Source organism: Microcaecilia unicolor, chromosome 2 (genome assembly GCF_901765095.1).
Source record: "Microcaecilia unicolor chromosome 2, aMicUni1.1, whole genome shotgun sequence".
Taxonomy (NCBI): Eukaryota; Metazoa; Chordata; class Amphibia; order Gymnophiona; family Siphonopidae; genus Microcaecilia; species Microcaecilia unicolor.
In genome coordinates this window covers 13,266,262-13,283,745 of record NC_044032.1, presented here as the reverse complement: position 1 = coordinate 13,283,745, position 17,484 = coordinate 13,266,262, and the positions used below count along the sequence as shown (strand labels likewise).

The following is a 17,484-nucleotide window of genomic DNA, read 5'->3' as shown; positions in this document are numbered from 1 at the left end:
TCCTCCGCTGCTCTAACCTCCTTGTTCCAGATACCATTAAAAAAAAAAAAGCACCGTCAGGAGTTATGGGACCCGATACAAGAAAGAAGCTACAGTTGGTTTAAAAAAAAAGGGCTAAGGAGGGTGGAAAATGACTGGGGGGGGGGGGGAGTCCTTGGTGGGAATTATCCCCCTTAGGTGGGAATTGTCTCAGGGGGAATTGGTGAGTGGGAACTTTCCAGGTGGGACCTCGCCTGATACCGCTTAGACCAGGCACCATAGCCAATGCTTATAGTAGGTGTCCGTTAGAGAATCGCTCTCCAGATATTCAGCTTTTGCTTATATGTACAGAGAAACTGAATATCCTGGTCAACTAACACAGTGGCATTTAACTTAAACAGGTCACCGCACTGTTATCTTATTTCATGTTTTTTCTATTTAAGATTAAAGAAGTTGAAGAGAAATTTAATGAGCTTCTAACTGAAAACTGCATCCAAGAAGACCAGAGTATGGAATTCTGTGATATTCGAGAACGCATGGAAACCCTTATTACTCAGTATTTCAAGCAAAAGAATTTACCCCTTTGTAGTCTCAGGAGTCTGATTAACCAGAATTTCTCCCTGAGAGGAACCTTAAGTCTCCTCCAGGCTGTAATCCAAGTCCAACATGAAAAACAGGACATCATTAAATTGTTGCCCACAAGTACGGAAATTGATGATAAATCCAGCTGCATCATTCATATCATACATGTCCTGTATAAAACCAACAAGACCTTAGCATGGAAACTCTCAAGAACTATCTTCTCTGAACTCTCCGACACAAGCCAGGACTACCTTGGCCAAATATTATTTAATGGAATATGGACCCCCACACAGGCTGTCACTTTTAGCCTTCATGCTTCTCAAGTCATCGATTCACAAGAAAAAATAGAGAGAATTCTCCAGAAGGCTCAGACTTATCAGATAGATGCCAACTATACCATTACTGCTCTTACAGAAAACAATCCCCTAAATTATCTTCAAAAATATGTAAATAAAGAAAGCGACAAAGATTCACAGACTATTCTGGATGAGATGAGAGCAAATAAATATCCAGAAAAAATCCTGGCTGTTCTTGAACCAGTCCTTCAGAAGTTAGAAATTCAGATTATTCAGTACTGGTCTAACATTAAGCAGATAGATCTTACTAATGATCTGAAAAATGAAGGTATAGATATAGTTAAATCACTGGACTTTACAAATCCAGATCAGGAAAAATTGGTTAAACTTCTTCTCAGCTTATCAATTGCTGTTCAGGATGTTACCACCATTGAAACAGAAGCTGGGGAGAAAATCGAAGGCTATTTCCCAAGACTTACTCAGCTGGCAGCTTTGTTGACCCTTCTTCTTTCTGAAACAGAAAAAAGCAGTGGCTGCCTCCTGGAGATTGCAACTGGTGAAGGCAAGTCTTGCATTGTGGCTATGCTCGCTCTTATCTATGCCATCCGTGGAAAGAAAGTTGATGTTATAACAAGTAACCCAGTACTTGCTCGCCGTGACAAAGAAGACTGGGAAAAACTGCTTAAGTTGTTTGATGTGTCTTGCAATGTAATTCCTCCACCAAAATTACATGAATGTACTAATTCAAATGAAAGAGAAGAGGCCATTGTAGAGGCATATAAGGTTGATATTCTTTATGGGACAGTCAGTAACTTTGCTGCTGACATCCTCAGGCAGGAGTTTGAGAAGAAAAAAACCAGAGGAGACCGACTATTTGATGTGGCCATTGTAGACGAGGTTGACTACATGACCTTAGACAGTGGAGTGCAAGTTACATACCTCTCACATGCAGCCACTGGGATGAGACATTTAGAACCACTTCTGGCTGCTATCTGGGCAAAGGTCTGCACGTGCCAACAGATAGAAGATGCTCAGACTGGGGAACGTGTCTGGACAACAGGAGCCCAATATTTTCACAAAGCTGCAGCAACAGCTGTGATGGGATCTGAAACATCTGAGCATTTCAACCCACAGGACATTCTGATGCCTGGGCTACAGCTCGGGTTTTTCACTGAAGAGGATATTCAAAAACTTAAATCTAAGCTAAATGAATCAAAACAAGAGGAATCACAAGATTCTGAAATTAAGGAACTCATGGATAAACTCCAACCTTCTGAACAACGAGATCTTTTAACTGTATTCCAAAAAGTTTTGGAAGATGCTGTACTGTTTGCATGTTATAAGGTAGATAATGGTAGAGCTGTCAGTTATGATTCAAGCTCCACAGCGACACATGAGAATAAGATCCGGATGCTCCTTCTGGAACATGGCCTGGCCTCTACAATGATAAGTGAAGACGACTTGATAACAGCAACAGTTGATCAAATAAAATCCCGGCTTAGATTCTCCAGTGATTATAAACCCCAGAGAGGGAAGAGAAAACTGAAGAGAACTTCCTTGTGTTACCAGGATATCTGGAGGTATATACAAATGACAGACTGAGAATCTTTGTAGAAAACGCTTTGAAAGCCATTTTAATGGTGAAAAATCGAGAGTACATGATAGGGTCAACTCTAAATCTAGGAAAGATAAACTGTTTCTGAGAGCAGAGAGTATGATGGAATTATTCCAGTTGACTTCACAGCTACAGGCATTCTGAGAAGAACAAACGCTGGGGAGATGGCCTTCAACAGTTTCTGGAAATGAAGCATCAATTGGCAATATCTCCTTTAACAAACGTAACCAATTTTATGTCTAATTTCCATTTCTTTCAGCGTTACATTAAAGGCGCAGGTATATTTGGGGTCTCGGGGACCTTAGGAGATGAAGCAGAAATTGAATTTCTTAGAAAACATTTCAAGGCCTCTTGTTTTCCAATCCCAACACACCGCCACACAAAGAGAGTTGAGTTACCAGCTCTTCAGGTGGAAGGAGGAAGGGATGCCTGGATCAGAGCAATCTGTAACCAAGTCCGGGAGAGAAAAAGTGAAAAGAACTGGGTTAAAGGTCAAGCTGTGTTAGTGGTCTGTGAGGATGTCAGAACAGCTGATGAACTTCAGAAGAAATTATTAGAATATCAGGCTGTCCCCAGTTCAGACAAAATAACAATGTACACAAGAAGTGATGAACACAATGTTGAAGAGAAAACCTTTATACCTGGTGATGTTGTAATTGCAACTAACCTTGGTGGAAGAGGCACAGACTTTAAGATTAACAAAGATGTGAATGAGAGTGGTGGTCTATGTGTGATTCTTACTCATTTCCCAAAAAACATGAGGATTGAGAAGCAGATATTTGGACGTACATCTCGGAAAGGAAACCCAGGGATGGTACAGATGGTATTAAATTATGAAAACCTGGCACCATCCTATCAAGACCAACCAATAGAGATCATGAGACAGCTAAGGGCAAATTACGAGAAGACACGCATAGCTGACATGGAGGATGATGAGTTATTGGAGGTCAGTATGCGGCAGGAATTATTTAACTTTTTCTGCCACCTTCTTAATGAGTTTGATGCAAATTATGCCGAGCTTGAAAAGTTGGATATTTTCACATGCTCTGACAGGGCTAGTCGATGCAGTGTCTTTGAGTGTTTCCAGAGCAAAATGGATTTCAAGCCTGCTTTGAATGCATTAAAGGAGACCTGGGCCCTTTGGCTCACACTCCATGAGAAAGACATTGATAATCATATGAATTTAGATCAACTAAAGAATAATCTCAGCCAAGTAATTCAGACAAGAATACAAGATGTCCTGGAAGGAAAATCTAATAATTTTTATGACTTCATTAAGCTGGCTATGGATCGTATGTACTTGCACACTACGGAAAAAAAAAAAGAGTTTGGAGCATTAACCTACTGGGAGAAAGCTGAGACTGTTGATCCAATGTATCGTGCTGTCTCACTGTACAATCGTGCATATATTACAGTTAATCTGGGAAAGGATGGCTACATACAGAAAGCAATTGATTTATTGAATGACACCAAGAAAGCAATTGATAGCTATATATCTGAGCAGGCAAACATGACTGTCGCTGGACAATTGTCCTGTATTGCACAGTTTGAGCCTCACTGCAAAGAAGAAACAAACTTCACAAAGCAAATGCAATGTCGAATGAACTTGTTCAAGTCCTGGATTGATTATATTGACAAATCCACAGAAAAGTTATCAGAACTTCAGAAGCAGAAAGAAAATGCAATCACTAAAGATGTGGCCGTTTTCTCACTGTCTGATGATCATAACCACATAACAGTAGAGGAACTCAACTCATTATATGACATGGGCCTTTCGTTTGTCTTTGAGGTGGAGAAGAAGCCGAGGTTCTGCATTGATGCTCTTATCTGCTTTATCCTTGGGGCACTGCAGATTCTGGCTGGAATCCTGGTATGTGCTGTCTCTTTTGGGACAGCCACCCAGTTTGGAATGGGACTGATTTCAGAGGGTGTTTCGGACATGATAGAAGGTGTACGTGGTATGATAGAAGGAGCCTTTAGTTGGGCAGAATGGGCTGTCTCCAAAGCCATCAACATTGGCATGTCCTTAGTGACTGCCGGCTTCAGCGTAATTAAGAAAGCAGTAACAGGTACATACAGAGCAATAAAAGGCTTGGTGACAGGAACCAAAACCTTTGCATCTGTGGCAGATGATATTATTAAATCGGGAAAGGCCGTATTTACTTCAGTCAAAAGCACTGTAACGTCAGCAGTTTCTTCAGTCAGCAAAGAGTCCCTGCAACAATCAATCAAGACTCTTGCGACAAGCTCAACTGCAAGGAACAGCTTCATACAGGCTGCAAAGTTTGCTGGGAAGGAAATTGTGAAACAAGGAGTATTGACTGGATTGGAAGAGGGATTAAAAGCCGCTTTTAAGGCCATTTTTGAGAGTAGCTTGAGACAAACGGTCTCTTCAGCAATCATAGAAAATACCACTGTGAAGAAATATCTAACAAAGTTTATCATCGTTCATTCAGTACCTGTAAGTGTCTTAAAGTCAGAGGAGATGAGCAAATTTCAAATTAAAGATGAAAATAAAACACCTATGAAATCCTTAGTAGTGAGAATGTGCCAATCAGCTGTTGAAGATGTCAGAAATGATTTTGCCACTGTCAATACAGTGATGTCTCATCTGCAAACTGTGCAACCCATAGTATTTACTGTGATGAAGGAAGCCAAGGTTCCAGGATCTACCCTAGAACGCCTTAAGTTTGCTGCAGAATTTGCAAAATATACAGCTGAGTTTGTGGAGATGCTGAATGCCATACCTACTAAAGACATCATTGACAGGAGAGTGGTACCATTCATAGGTAGTGAAATTGATGCCAGCCTATCTGTAGCTGAGTACAAAGAAGATGCTCGGGCTGACATTCCTGATGTGCAAAACGTACAGAAAGATTTACTGAACACTGTATGTGAGGAATTATCCAAGGAATTCATAGAACTCTTCACAAGGCTTCTAACAGGAACAGTTATTAAACTTGAAAAGAGATATCTTTAAAAGGTGTCACAGAGACTGTGGGCAATATTGTAGGAAGACAAAAAACAAAACAATTCTTTGCTGATCAAAGCCTTGGACAAGAAATGAAAAAGATACAACTAGGGAGAGGAAACCAGACCTTAACGGAACCTGAGCAGAAGAAATTTGACAAATACGTGAAGAAGCTGCAGGATGAGAAGCGTCCGGCAACAGAGCTGCATCTGAATATTCTTACCAAGAGTGACCTGCTGCAGGGAAAGGGAATCCGGCTCCACATGGTGGATGAAAATGGGAAAAAACTCTCCACTGAGACATATCCTGGAAAAGACAGCTCAGCAGGGTCCATCACACTGCAGCTCACCAAAGAGAGAGAGCAAACAGGAAGGTAAGACCAAGAGACCATGCAGCACGAACCATTACAATACAGCTCACCAGACAGAGAGAGAGAGAGAGAGAGAAGAGTAAGGAAAGACTAAGAGACAGCTCGGCATACTCCAGATAATCAGAGAGAGAGAGAGACAGAGACAGAAAGAGCAACAAGAAGGTAAGATCAGGGGCGTAGCTACGTGGGGCCACGGGGGCCTGGACCCCCCCCCCCCCAGATTTGGCCCTAGCCCCCACTGACCCCTTTCAACCCCCCCCCCTCCCGCCGCTGCCATCTTCAGCCGGTTTCAAATAGGGAAAGGGAAATGGGACTTGATATACTGCCTTTCTGTGTTTTTTGCAACTACATTCAAGGTGGTTTACATAGTACATACAGGTACTTATTTGTATCAGGGGCAATGGAGGGTTAAGTGACTTGCCCAGAGTCACAAGGAGCTGCAGAAGGAATTGAACTTGACTCCCCTAATTCTCAGGCCACTGTACTAACCACTAGGCTACTCCTCCACTCCAAGGCTCAGGAGCCTAAAGCCAACAGACCTTAATTTTAAAATTAGGTTCTCCTTTTTATATTTTTAGAATTTCCCTCCTAAAACAAATAGGAGGAAATATTTTTTTTTACTTTACAAATAGTTAAGCTCTGGAACTCTTTGCTGGAGGAGGTGGTAACAGCAGTTAGCATATCTGAGTTTTAAAAAGGTTTGGACAAATTCCTGGAGGAAAAGTCCATAGTCTACTATTGAGACAGACACAGGGAAACCACTGCTTGCCCTGGGATTGGTATTATGGAATGCTACTACTATTTGGGTTTCTGCCAGGTACTTATGACCTGGCTTGGCCACTGTTTGGAAAACAAGATACTGGACTAGATGGACCACTGGTCTGACCCAGTATGGCTACTCTTATGTTCTTATTTAGGATTACTCTTCTTCTTTGTTACGGACAGGTTCTTTTGGGCTTAGCTGAATAAACCCCCTCCTGGTTACCAGTGATGTCATCATACCTCAGTAACATAATACTATTGGAGGAGCCTGAAGAAGTTTTTATGCACAGGTTCCTACACAATAAAGTCCCCAGCTGAAATGCCCCAGATCTCAACAAAATAAATTAGTCCCTTCATTTTGAATCTTTTTAGAAACATCTGGAAATATAGCAGTCTTCAGATTCAGAAACAATTTATCCCAATGCCTAAAATACAGTTTAAGAATCCAGTCTCTGTCTGCAGGAAACCAAATGTCACAAGCACCGTAGATGGCATTGTCAGAGTCAGAACCTTTGGTCCAAATTGTCCATCTGTACTAGACCTTCTCCCACGTTCTGAGGACTTTGTTTCTTTAGTGATTGGAGGAATCATTTCAGATGTACTTCCAAATACTTCAGTCACATATTTCTTCTAAACATCTCTAGCAGTTGTATGTGGTAGCTTGGGAAAATTCCAAAAATCTTAAATTAGAAAAGCATGCCAAACATCTGTGTCAGTACTCACCACTGACAACTCCCTCCTTTCAGGGCTTCTTGGTGTCTCTAACACCTCATCCTCTTCCCACATCAGGTTCGCTTCCTCCCAAGTAGATTCACCATAAGAATAAGAATAGCCATACTGGGTCAGACCAATGGTCCATCTAGCCCAGTATCCTGCTTCCAACAGGGTCCAATCCAGGTCACAAGTACCCAGCAGACACCGAAATCCTGAAAACATTCCAGAACCCCAAAGAGTAACAAGATTCCTGAATCCCAAATAGTAGCAACACTCCATGCTACCAATCCCAGGGACAGCAGTGGCTTCCCCCATGTCTGTCTCGATAACAGACTATGGACTTTTCCTCCAGAAACTTGTCCAAACCTTTTTTTTAGATCCAGACACACTAACTGCTGTTACCAATATCTCAATTAGGAGACCTTTTAAAAAGGCGCAACAAGCCCATCATGGGTCTGCAACATGCCAAATCAGTGCCGGGCTACCACAGGAGCCCTGTGTTATAAATAGCCCCCAGACTCATAAAATCAGATTGATTAATCGAAGCTTAATTAGGCAATTTATTGTTTAATAAATAAATCATTCTTGCGTAGGGTTACCATTTTTGTCCTCATAAAAAGAGGACACTTGCCCTGCCCCATTTCCCGCCCTCGCCCCACCCCTTTCATGCTATCGGCCCGCCCCCGGTCGCCCCCTCTTTCCCCCATCACCTTCCCTCCCCCCTGTCACCTCCCCTCTCCTTATGCTACTATCCCTGGTGGTCTAGAGGTACCGCTTCGCTCGGGGCAGGAAAGAAAGAGCCCTCGCTTTCCTGCCCGGAGCGCTGCTGCTAGCTGCCCTGCTGCATCCTGTGCGAGTCCGGCTCTCGGCATTTCAAAATGGCCACCGAGAGTTGAAGCAGCTTCGCGAGACTTCAACTCTCGGCAGCCATTTTGAAACACCAAGAGCCAAACTCACACAGGATGCAACAGGGCAGCTAGCAGCAGCGCTCCAGGCAGGAAAGAGGGGGCTCTTTCTTTCCTGCCCCGAGTGAAGAGGTACCTGTAGACCACCAGGGATAGTAGCGTAAGGGGAGGGGAAGGGAGTCCCGTGCCCGCCTCCGCTCCTGCCCCCGCCAGCCAGCCCGTTTGTCCAGAAATCCGGACAAACGGGCAGGCTGGCCAAATCAGTCCGGACGCCCGGACATGCCCTCAAAAAGAGGACATGTCCGGGTAAATCCAGACGTATGGTAACCCTATTCTTACATGAATGGGGGGGGGGAGGTTCCAGGATCTCTGAAGTTGGAGCTTGCCTCTACACACACAGATTTCTATCAGACGACACAGATTTTATAGTTACACTTAAGTGTCTGCCCCTACGTTTTCTCATTGGCAGTTGGTCATCTGTCTGCTAGAGTTCTGTGTAACAACAGCTCTAAACTTCTCCCCCCCCTCCCTTCCCCCCTCCTTTCCTTCCTCTCTCTAGTTTCTTTATTCATAGTTATCTTGCAGATGTGACCTTGGCTAGTAAGCTTGTCTGCCAGTGGAAGTGTGTGTGTGTGTGTGTGGGTGTGGGTGTGGGTGTGTGTGGGTGTGGTTCTTACCCCTCCTTTCTTCTCTCTCTCTCCTTGTCTCAGCAGGGCATAAGTTATTTTTGCAATTATGTTAAATGAAAAAGCAATATATTTACATATTTCTCACACCTGTCATAGTTCCAACTCCCAGCATGCACCATTTCCAGTGTGATGAAACTATTTTTTATTTTTGCAGTGCTGGAGCTTAACAGGTGGTAATTGGGCAGCGCCAGGTTAGCACGGGAATCCTTGTCGTCACCCAAATAGGTAGAGCCTCCCCCCAGAAATGGCCGTGCACCAATCCCTGTGATTAGTGCATGGTCATTTCTTTTACAGTGGGGGGAAATAAGTATTTGATCCCTTGCTGATTTTGTAAGTTTGCCCACTGACAAAGACATGAGCAGCCCATAATTGAAGGGTAGGTTATTGGTAACAGTGAGAGATAGCACATCACAAATTAAATCCGGAAAATCACATTGTGGAAAGTATATGAATTTATTTGCATTCTGCAGAGGGAAATAAGTATTTAATCCCTCTGGCAAACAAGACCTAATACTTGGTGGCAAAACCCTTGTTGGCAAGCACAGCGGTCAGACGTCTTCTGTAGTTGATGATGAGGTTTGCACACATGTCAGGAGGAATTTTGGTCCACTCCTCTTTGCAGATCATCTCTAAATCATTAAGAGTTCTGGGCTGTCGCTTGGCAACTCGCAGCTTCAGCTCCCTCCATAAGTTTTCAATGGGATTAAGGTCTGGTGACTGGCTAGGCCACTCCATGACCCTAATGTGCTTCTTCCTGAGCCACTCCTTTGTTGCCTTGGCTGTATGTTTTGGGTCATTGTCGTGCTGGAAGACCCAGCCACGACCCATTTTTAAGGTCCTGGCGGAGGGAAGGAGGTTGTCACTCAGAATTGTACGGTACATGGCCCCATCCATTCTCCCATTGATGCGGTGAAGTAGTCCTGTGCCCTTAGCAGAGAAACACCCCCAAAACATAACATTTTCCACCTCCATGCTTGACAGTGGGACGGTGTTCTTTGGGTCATAGGCAGCATTTCTCTTCCTCCAAACACGGCGAGTTGAGTTCATGCCAAAGAGCTCAATTTTTGTCTCATCTGACCACAGCACCTTCTCCCAATCACTCTCGGCATCATCCAGGTGTTCACTGGCAAACTTCAGACGGGCCGTCACATGTGCCTTCCGGAGCAGGGGGACCTTGCGGGCACTGCAGGATTGCAATCCGTTATGTCGTAATGTGTTACCAATGGTTTTCGTGGTGACAGTGGTCCCAGCTGCCTTGAGATCATTGACAAGTTCCCCCCTTGTAGTTGTAGGCTGATTTCTAACCTTCCTCATGATCAAGGATACCCCACGAGGTGAGATTTTGCGTGGAGCCCCAGATCTTTGTCGATTGACAGTCATTTTGTACTTCTTCCATTTTCTTACTATGGCACCAACAGTTGTCTCCTTCTCGCCCAGCGTCTTACTGATGGTTTTGTAGCCCATTCCAGCCTTGTGCAGGTGTATGATCTTGTCCCTGACATCCTTAGACAGCTCCTTGCTCTTGGCATTTTGTAGAGGTTAGAGTCTGACTGATTCACTGAGTCTGTGGACAGGTGTCTTTCATACAGGTGACCATTGCCGACAGCTGTCTGTCATGCAGGTAACGAGTTGATTTGGAGCATCTACCTGGTCTGTAGGGGCCAGATCTCTTACTGGTTGGTGGGGGATCAAATACTTATTTCCCTCTGCAGAATGCAAATAAATTCATATACTTTCCACAATGTGATTTTCCGGATTTAATTTGTGATGTGCTATCTCCTCACTGTTACCAATAACCTACCCTTCAATTATGGGCTGCTCATGTCTTGTCAGTGGGCAAACTTACAAAATCAGCAAGGGATCAAATACTTATTTCCCCCACTGTATATGGCCAAAAAGAACCGTTTACCCGCTGCGGTATTGAACTGGTTCTTTCTCAGAGGCTTTATGGTGGCCCCAGCCCTTGGAAGAAGGAAAGACGAAAAGGGTAAATCTGAGGCATGGTCTGATTCTCACTTATGTTGCTGCCATTAAGGTTAGAGTTTGGGGGTGGGGGGGGCAAGATTGGAAGCCTTGAGAAGGGGACCTGGTGGGGGACTAGATGTCTAGGGCACAACTGGAGGCTGGCAGGGGCAGAAATGTTGCCACCTGAGACACAGGTAGGCTTTGCATAAGTACAGGGTTGTTTGTCTTTTTTTTCTCCTTAGCTTGTGATACTTCCCTTCTCTCAAGAAACATTAGTGTGACAATTTCTACAACCGTTGTTTACATAACACTATTAGTCATTTTTAATGCTTATAATAATATATGCAGTGCTGTACAGTGGTATAATTATTCAGATACGACATGTCCTTGGAGCTCTCAGTCTAAGTAGGAGATAAAGCATTACAGAGAACATCAGTGGTGGAAGTAGGAATTGAGACAAGTCAATAAACAAAAAGTGAAGGAAACGCAGCATTCTCTTAGTTGGTGGAGGAAAAAGATCTCATCATACCGTGGCAATATGAACGCACTGTGCTTTTCCAGGTTTCCCTTATAGCGGTGGGGGAGGGTTTCGGTGGAAAGGGGGGGGGGGGTTGAGAGGGTTGCGGCAGGGTCAGGAATGCAGAGGGGGGGTGTTGAAATCGAAGGAAGGGGGGAGTCTGGAACTCGGTGGGAGGGGCATGAGGAGGCCTTGAACTGGAAGGAAAGAAGGAAGGGAGGAAGGGAGGGGGGTCTGGAACTCGGGAGGGAGGGGGGCGTGGGTCTCGAGGGACAGAGCGAGACAGCGAGAGAGGGTGGGGGATTACCTTGCTAGCGCCCATTTCATTGTCTACCGAAACGGGCCTTTTTTACTAGTATTAAAGAAAACAAAGGACTTAGCTGAATGATGGGATGTTCATGTAAATTAGTCAACCCCAGGTTTAAAGCTGGGGACCAAACTGATTTGAGCTTTAAAGCTGGGGTTTGTTTTCTTTAATAATATATGATTTGGGGACAATATAGGACAAAGTTACAAACAAAAAAAAATTGTTGTGCAAAATAAAAAAATATATTTTTCAGAAGATTTTTTGATCCGTGATTACTTTTTAACTGTGGCTATAAGGGAAACCTGGAAAAACACAGTGCGTTCATATTGCCACGGTATGATGAGATCTATTTCCTCCACCAACTAAGAGAGTGTTGTGTTTCCCTCACGTTTTGTTTATTGAGTTGTCTCACACCACCAGTGAAGTAGATCTTAGTGAGTTTCCACGGAAGTAGGAATTGAACCTTGGTTTTGCTGGTTCCCAGCTCATTGCTCTAACCACTAGGCCACTTCCCCTCCTTTACAGAGTCAGCCTTGTAGCTCTTCTCACGTACAGGAGAATAAAAAAGTTTCTCTCAAAAAAAACAAAACAAAGCCCATCAACTAATCTTGAGACTTCTTGGTTATATTTCAGAAGCTCCTCTGCCATGGGCAAAATCCTAGCCTGCATCAAAAGGGAGGAAAGCGCGTACAGTGACGGCAGCCTTCTCTCCATAAAGTATGAAGATCCAGCTTCCCTCTACTGCAAACTGGCAGCAGCTCTAGGGGCCAAAATGGAGGCAGAAATAAAAAGCCAGGCGCATGAGCTGAAAAGCAAGCTTTATGCGGAGGTAAAGGCCATCCAATTCTCATATCATTCTTAATGATCACAGCCCTTCCCTTGACAAGTTGTTGCATATCACATAAATCACATGTGTTTTTTCTCCAAGCTACTTGAATCAGAGCTCATTTACAGGAAGGTTCAGGATTTCCTATGGTCACATGGTAGGTGGTGGTAGAAGAATTAGAACCAGGATGTCCAGTTTTTACAGGTCTGTATTCCAAGAAGCGGGCATAGAGTGCTGAATCCTGCCAGTTTCCTTAGGCCACTACAAAGAGCCTGTCACATGTTGTGACTCTAAGTACATAAGTATTGCCACACTGGGACAAACCAATGGTCCATCAAGCCCAGCATCCTGTTTCCAACAGTGGCCAATCCAGGTCACAAATATCTGGCAAGATCCCAAAAAAGTACAAAACATTTTATGCTGCTTATCGCAGAAATAGGCAGTAGATTTTCCACAAGTCATTTTAAAAATGGTCTATAGACTATTCCTTTAGGAAGCTGTCCAGACCTTTTTTAAACCCTGCTAAGCTAAGTGTATTTACCACATTCCCTGGCAACAAATTCCAGAGCTGAATTACACATTGAGTGAAGAAAACTTTTCTTTGATTCGTACTGAATTTAATATTTTTTAGCTTCATCGCATGCCCCCTAGGCCTAGTATTTTTGGAAAGAGTAAACAAACGATTCACGTCTACCCATTTCACTCCACTCATTATTTTATAGACCTCCATCATATCTCCCCTCAGCCATCTCTTCTCCAAGCTGAGGAGCCCGCTTCAGCCTTTCCTCATAGGGAAGTCGTCCCATCCCCTTTATCATTTTAGTTGCCCTTCTCTGTACAGTTTCTAATTCCACTATATCTTTTTTGAGATTCGGTGGCCAGAATTGAACACAATATTCAAGGTGCGGTCACATCATGGACTGATACAAAGGCATTATAACGTCCACACTTTTTGTTTTCCATTCCTTTCCTAATAATACCTAACATTCTATTTGTTTTCTTAGTCTCTGCTGCACACTGAGCAGAAGGTTTCAACGTATCATCAACAACGACGCCGAGATCCCATTCTTGGTCGGTGACTCCTAACATGGAACCTTGCATTACATACCTATAGTTCGGGTTCCTCTTTCCCACATGTATCACTTTGCACTTGCTCACATTAAACGTCATCTGCCATTTAGACGTCCAGTCTCCCAGTCTCGTAAGGTCCTTTTGTAATTTTTCACTTGCGATTTAACAACTTTCAATAACTTTGTGTTGTCAGCAAATTTAATTACCTCACTAGTTACTCCCATCTCTAGGTCATTTATAAATATGTTATCAATAGAAATCAAACAAAATAAAACATGGAAAAGAAAATATGATGATACCTTTTTTATTGGACATAACTTAATACATTTCTTGATTAGCTTTCCTAATCGGAAATAAGCAAATCTCATTTGCTTATTTCCGATCTGATGAAGAAGGACAACCTTCGAAAGCTAATCAAGAAATGTATTATGTTCAATAAAAAAGGTATCATCTTGTTTTCTTTTCCATGTTTTATTTTGTTTGATTTCTATTGATAACCTTTAAGAGTGGACTAACACGGCTACCACACCTCTCTAATAAATATGTTAAAAAGCAGTGGTCCCAGCACACACCCCTGGGGAACCCCACTATCTACCCTTCTTCATTGAGAATACTGACCATTTAACTGTACTCTCTGTTGTCTATCCTTTAACCAGTTTTTAATTCACAATAGGAAACTACCTCCTATCCCATGACTCTCCACAAAGTTATTCAAAGTCGTTAAATCGCAGGAGGATTGTGAAAAATTACAAGAGGACCTTACGAGACTGGGAGACTGGGCGGCTAAATGGCAGATGATGTTTAATGTGAGCAAGTGCAAAGTGATGCATGTAGGAAAGAGAAACCCGAATTATAGCTACGTAATGCAAGGTTCCACGTTAGGAGTCACCGACCAAGAAAGGGATCTAGGTGTCGTTGTTGATGATACGCTGAAACCTTCTGCTCAGTGTGTGGCTGTGGCTAAGAAAGCAAGTAGAATGTTAGGTATTATTAGGAAAGGAATGGAAAACAAAAATGAGGACGATATAATGCCTTTGTATTGTTCCATGGTGCGACCGCACTTCGAATATTGTGTTCAGTTCTGGTCGCCGCATCTCAAAAAAGATATAGTGGAATTAGAAAAGGTGCAGAGTAGAGCGATGAAAATGATAAAGGGGATGGGACGACTTCCCTATGAGGAAAGGCTAAAGTGGCTGGGGCTCTTCAGCTTGGAGAAAAGACAGCTGAGGGGAGATATGATAAAGGTCTATAAAATAATGAGTGGAGTGGAACGGGTAGACATGGATCACATGTTTACTTTTTCCAAAAATACTAGGACTAGGTGGCACGCAATGAAGCTAGAAAGTAGTAAATTTAATATGAATTGGAGAAAATATTTCTTCACTCAACATGTACTTAAACTCTGGAATTTGTTGCCAGAGAATGTAGTAAAAGCAGTTAGCTTAGTGGGGTTTAAAAAGATTTGGATGGCTTCCTAAAGGAAAAGTCCATAGACCATTATTAAAATGGACTTGGGGGAAATCCACTGCTTATTTCTAGGATAAGCAACATAAAATGTATTGTACTATTTTTTTGATCTTGCCAGGTACTTGTGACCTGGATTGGCCACTGTTGGAAACAGGATGCTGGGCTTGATGGACCTTCAGTCTGTCCCAGTATGGCAATACTTATGTACTTATGATAAATTATCAGTTCTTTAAGGAAGAGGAGGAGGATGGGTTTTGATATACCGCCTTTCTGTGGTTAGAATCAGAACAGTTGGCTGTAATTCGTTCTGCTTTGTTTCAGCTTCATCTACTGACCAAGTTGAAACCGGTGCTATCTAAATGTGACTTTAGGTCGATGGTACAGAGTATAGTGATCTTTCAGATCAATTTCTGCAATGCGCTGTACCTAGGTTTTCCTAAATCCAAGATGCAGTCATTGAAGACGATCCAAAATGCTGCTGCACGATTGTTGGGTGGAGCATCTCAGTTTGAACATGTTTCTCCTGTACTTCGATCGTTGCATTGGTTACCTATTCAGTTTTGCATGTTTTATTTATCAGGTTTTGTACTCGGATTCTGCCCCATGGTATCTTAAGGAAGTTGTTTCTGTGTATCGGCCACTGAGGGCCTTGCGATCTGAGAATGTGATGTTGTTGGCAACAAGGGATTTGCGTTCTGTGAAACATGTCTGTCCTGGGAAGACAGCCTTGTCTATTGGTGGGCCATATGTTTGGAACACTTTACCTAGAACTTTGAGATTCTGTGGCGCTATGATGAAATTCCGAAAATTGTTAAAGACACACCTCTTTGTGAAAGCTTGGGGGATTTCTGTGCATGGTTTTATTGTGTATGTTTTATGGTGAACCGCTTAGTCGTAGGCAGCAGAGAAATTTTTAAATAAATATATACAAGTACTTATTTTGTGCCTGGGACAATGGAAGTTTAAGTGATTGCAGTGGGAAATACTTAAAGAAATAGGTAAATAAACAAATTTTAATCATAAGATTAATCATGATTTAAAAATGTTACTCCTGCAATTAATTGTGATTAAAATGTTTTAATCAAAATGCAGCCCTTGTTATTATAAAATAAAATGTCAACACTTTTGTCTCTCCTTGCAGATATCACAGAACACCAGACAGTACCAGGACCTCATTAAGAGGCAGATGAATTTTGAGAAGATGCTTAACACACCTGGAAAATACACCATACAGGAGAGATCTGTGGCAGAAATCATCAGCCAGGACCAAAGCTCAGGAGAGGAGGTCCAGTCCCATTCCCTGGGAAATCCAGACTCCAGCCCAAATGAAAGTTAACTGCACCTGCCCTCCTCCTTGTGATCTCCATTCATTACACAAGCTGTTCTGATTATTTTATGAATCATAAAACACAGGTTTATTTGCACAACTGGCTGTTATAAAATGAAAACCACAAAAAGAGCGGAAGATGAACCAAAACAGAGCAGAAAAGAACCATAGGGAGTAAGAGCACCAGCATATACGCTTATGCCCGCTACTAGACAGCACCAGCGTATTTTGCTTTTCGTTTCATGAGTATCTCCCTATGGTCCTTTTCTGGTCTGTTTTGGTTCATCTTCCACTCTTTTTGTGGTTTTCATTTTATTTTACGGGAGATTTGGACTTTCTTTTTGTTATAAAATCAACCACAATATATGCAAATGAAGTACGTTTTCCCAGCACAGGCAGAGATATTCCCATAGGATGCATTTGGAGCAGGGTTTGGGGTTATTTGCTTCTTTTTGAATTTTCAAAGCTATATACACACTTTTCCTGAAAGTGCTGTGTGTATTAAACAGTACTTCTAAGTGTCTCTGTGTTGATTTCCTGCAGTTTAGTGTCCACGGAGAGTACACAAGGCTACTCTCCCTCTGAAAACTGGCGCAACTAAGGTATTTACTGGCTTCAGATATTCAGCAGCTTCTTACAAAATTACAATTGCTATTATCAGTCTGAAATATAGACTTTGCTCACACCTTTTTCAGTAGTAGTTCAAAGTGAGTTATATTCAGATACAGTGGGTATTTCCTCACAAGCTAAGGCAATGGAGGGTTAAGTGACTTGCCTAAGATCACAAGAAGCAGCAGTGGGATTTGAACTGGCCACCTCTGGATTGCAAGACCGGTGCTGTAGCCACTCCTCCACTCACCGCAAAACCCTACAAATGGAGAAATTTAAATCCCACCAATTCACATTATAGGATTATCTTTGCAAAAAACTGTAAGGGATCATTAATAAGCTGAAGCTGTTTTTATTAGGAGAGTACATATTGACCAAACAGATGGTTGACACTTTTATTTCTATATCTGGCTAAACCATCCTTCCAGAATTGTCTGTCCCATCATTAAGAATTTCTGAAGGCAAATATTTTCTGGTACTTATTGCAACACCAGCATGTACCGTTAGATGTC

General features: G+C 42.6%; 1 protein-coding gene across 1 annotated transcript; it reads left to right on the top strand.

The window, feature by feature from the left end:
• The first annotated feature begins 2,478 nt into the window (after positions 1 to 2,478).
• Positions 2,479 to 16,263, top strand: LOC115462779. Its single transcript, XM_030192774.1, has 3 exons — positions 2,479 to 5,816; positions 12,306 to 12,501; positions 16,178 to 16,263. The coding sequence occupies exon 1, from the start codon at positions 2,660 to 2,662 to the stop codon at positions 5,450 to 5,452; it is 2,793 nt and encodes a 930-aa protein (XP_030048634.1). The 5' UTR covers positions 2,479 to 2,659; the 3' UTR covers positions 5,453 to 5,816; positions 12,306 to 12,501; positions 16,178 to 16,263.
• Positions 16,264 to 17,484: the final 1,221 nt, after the last annotated feature.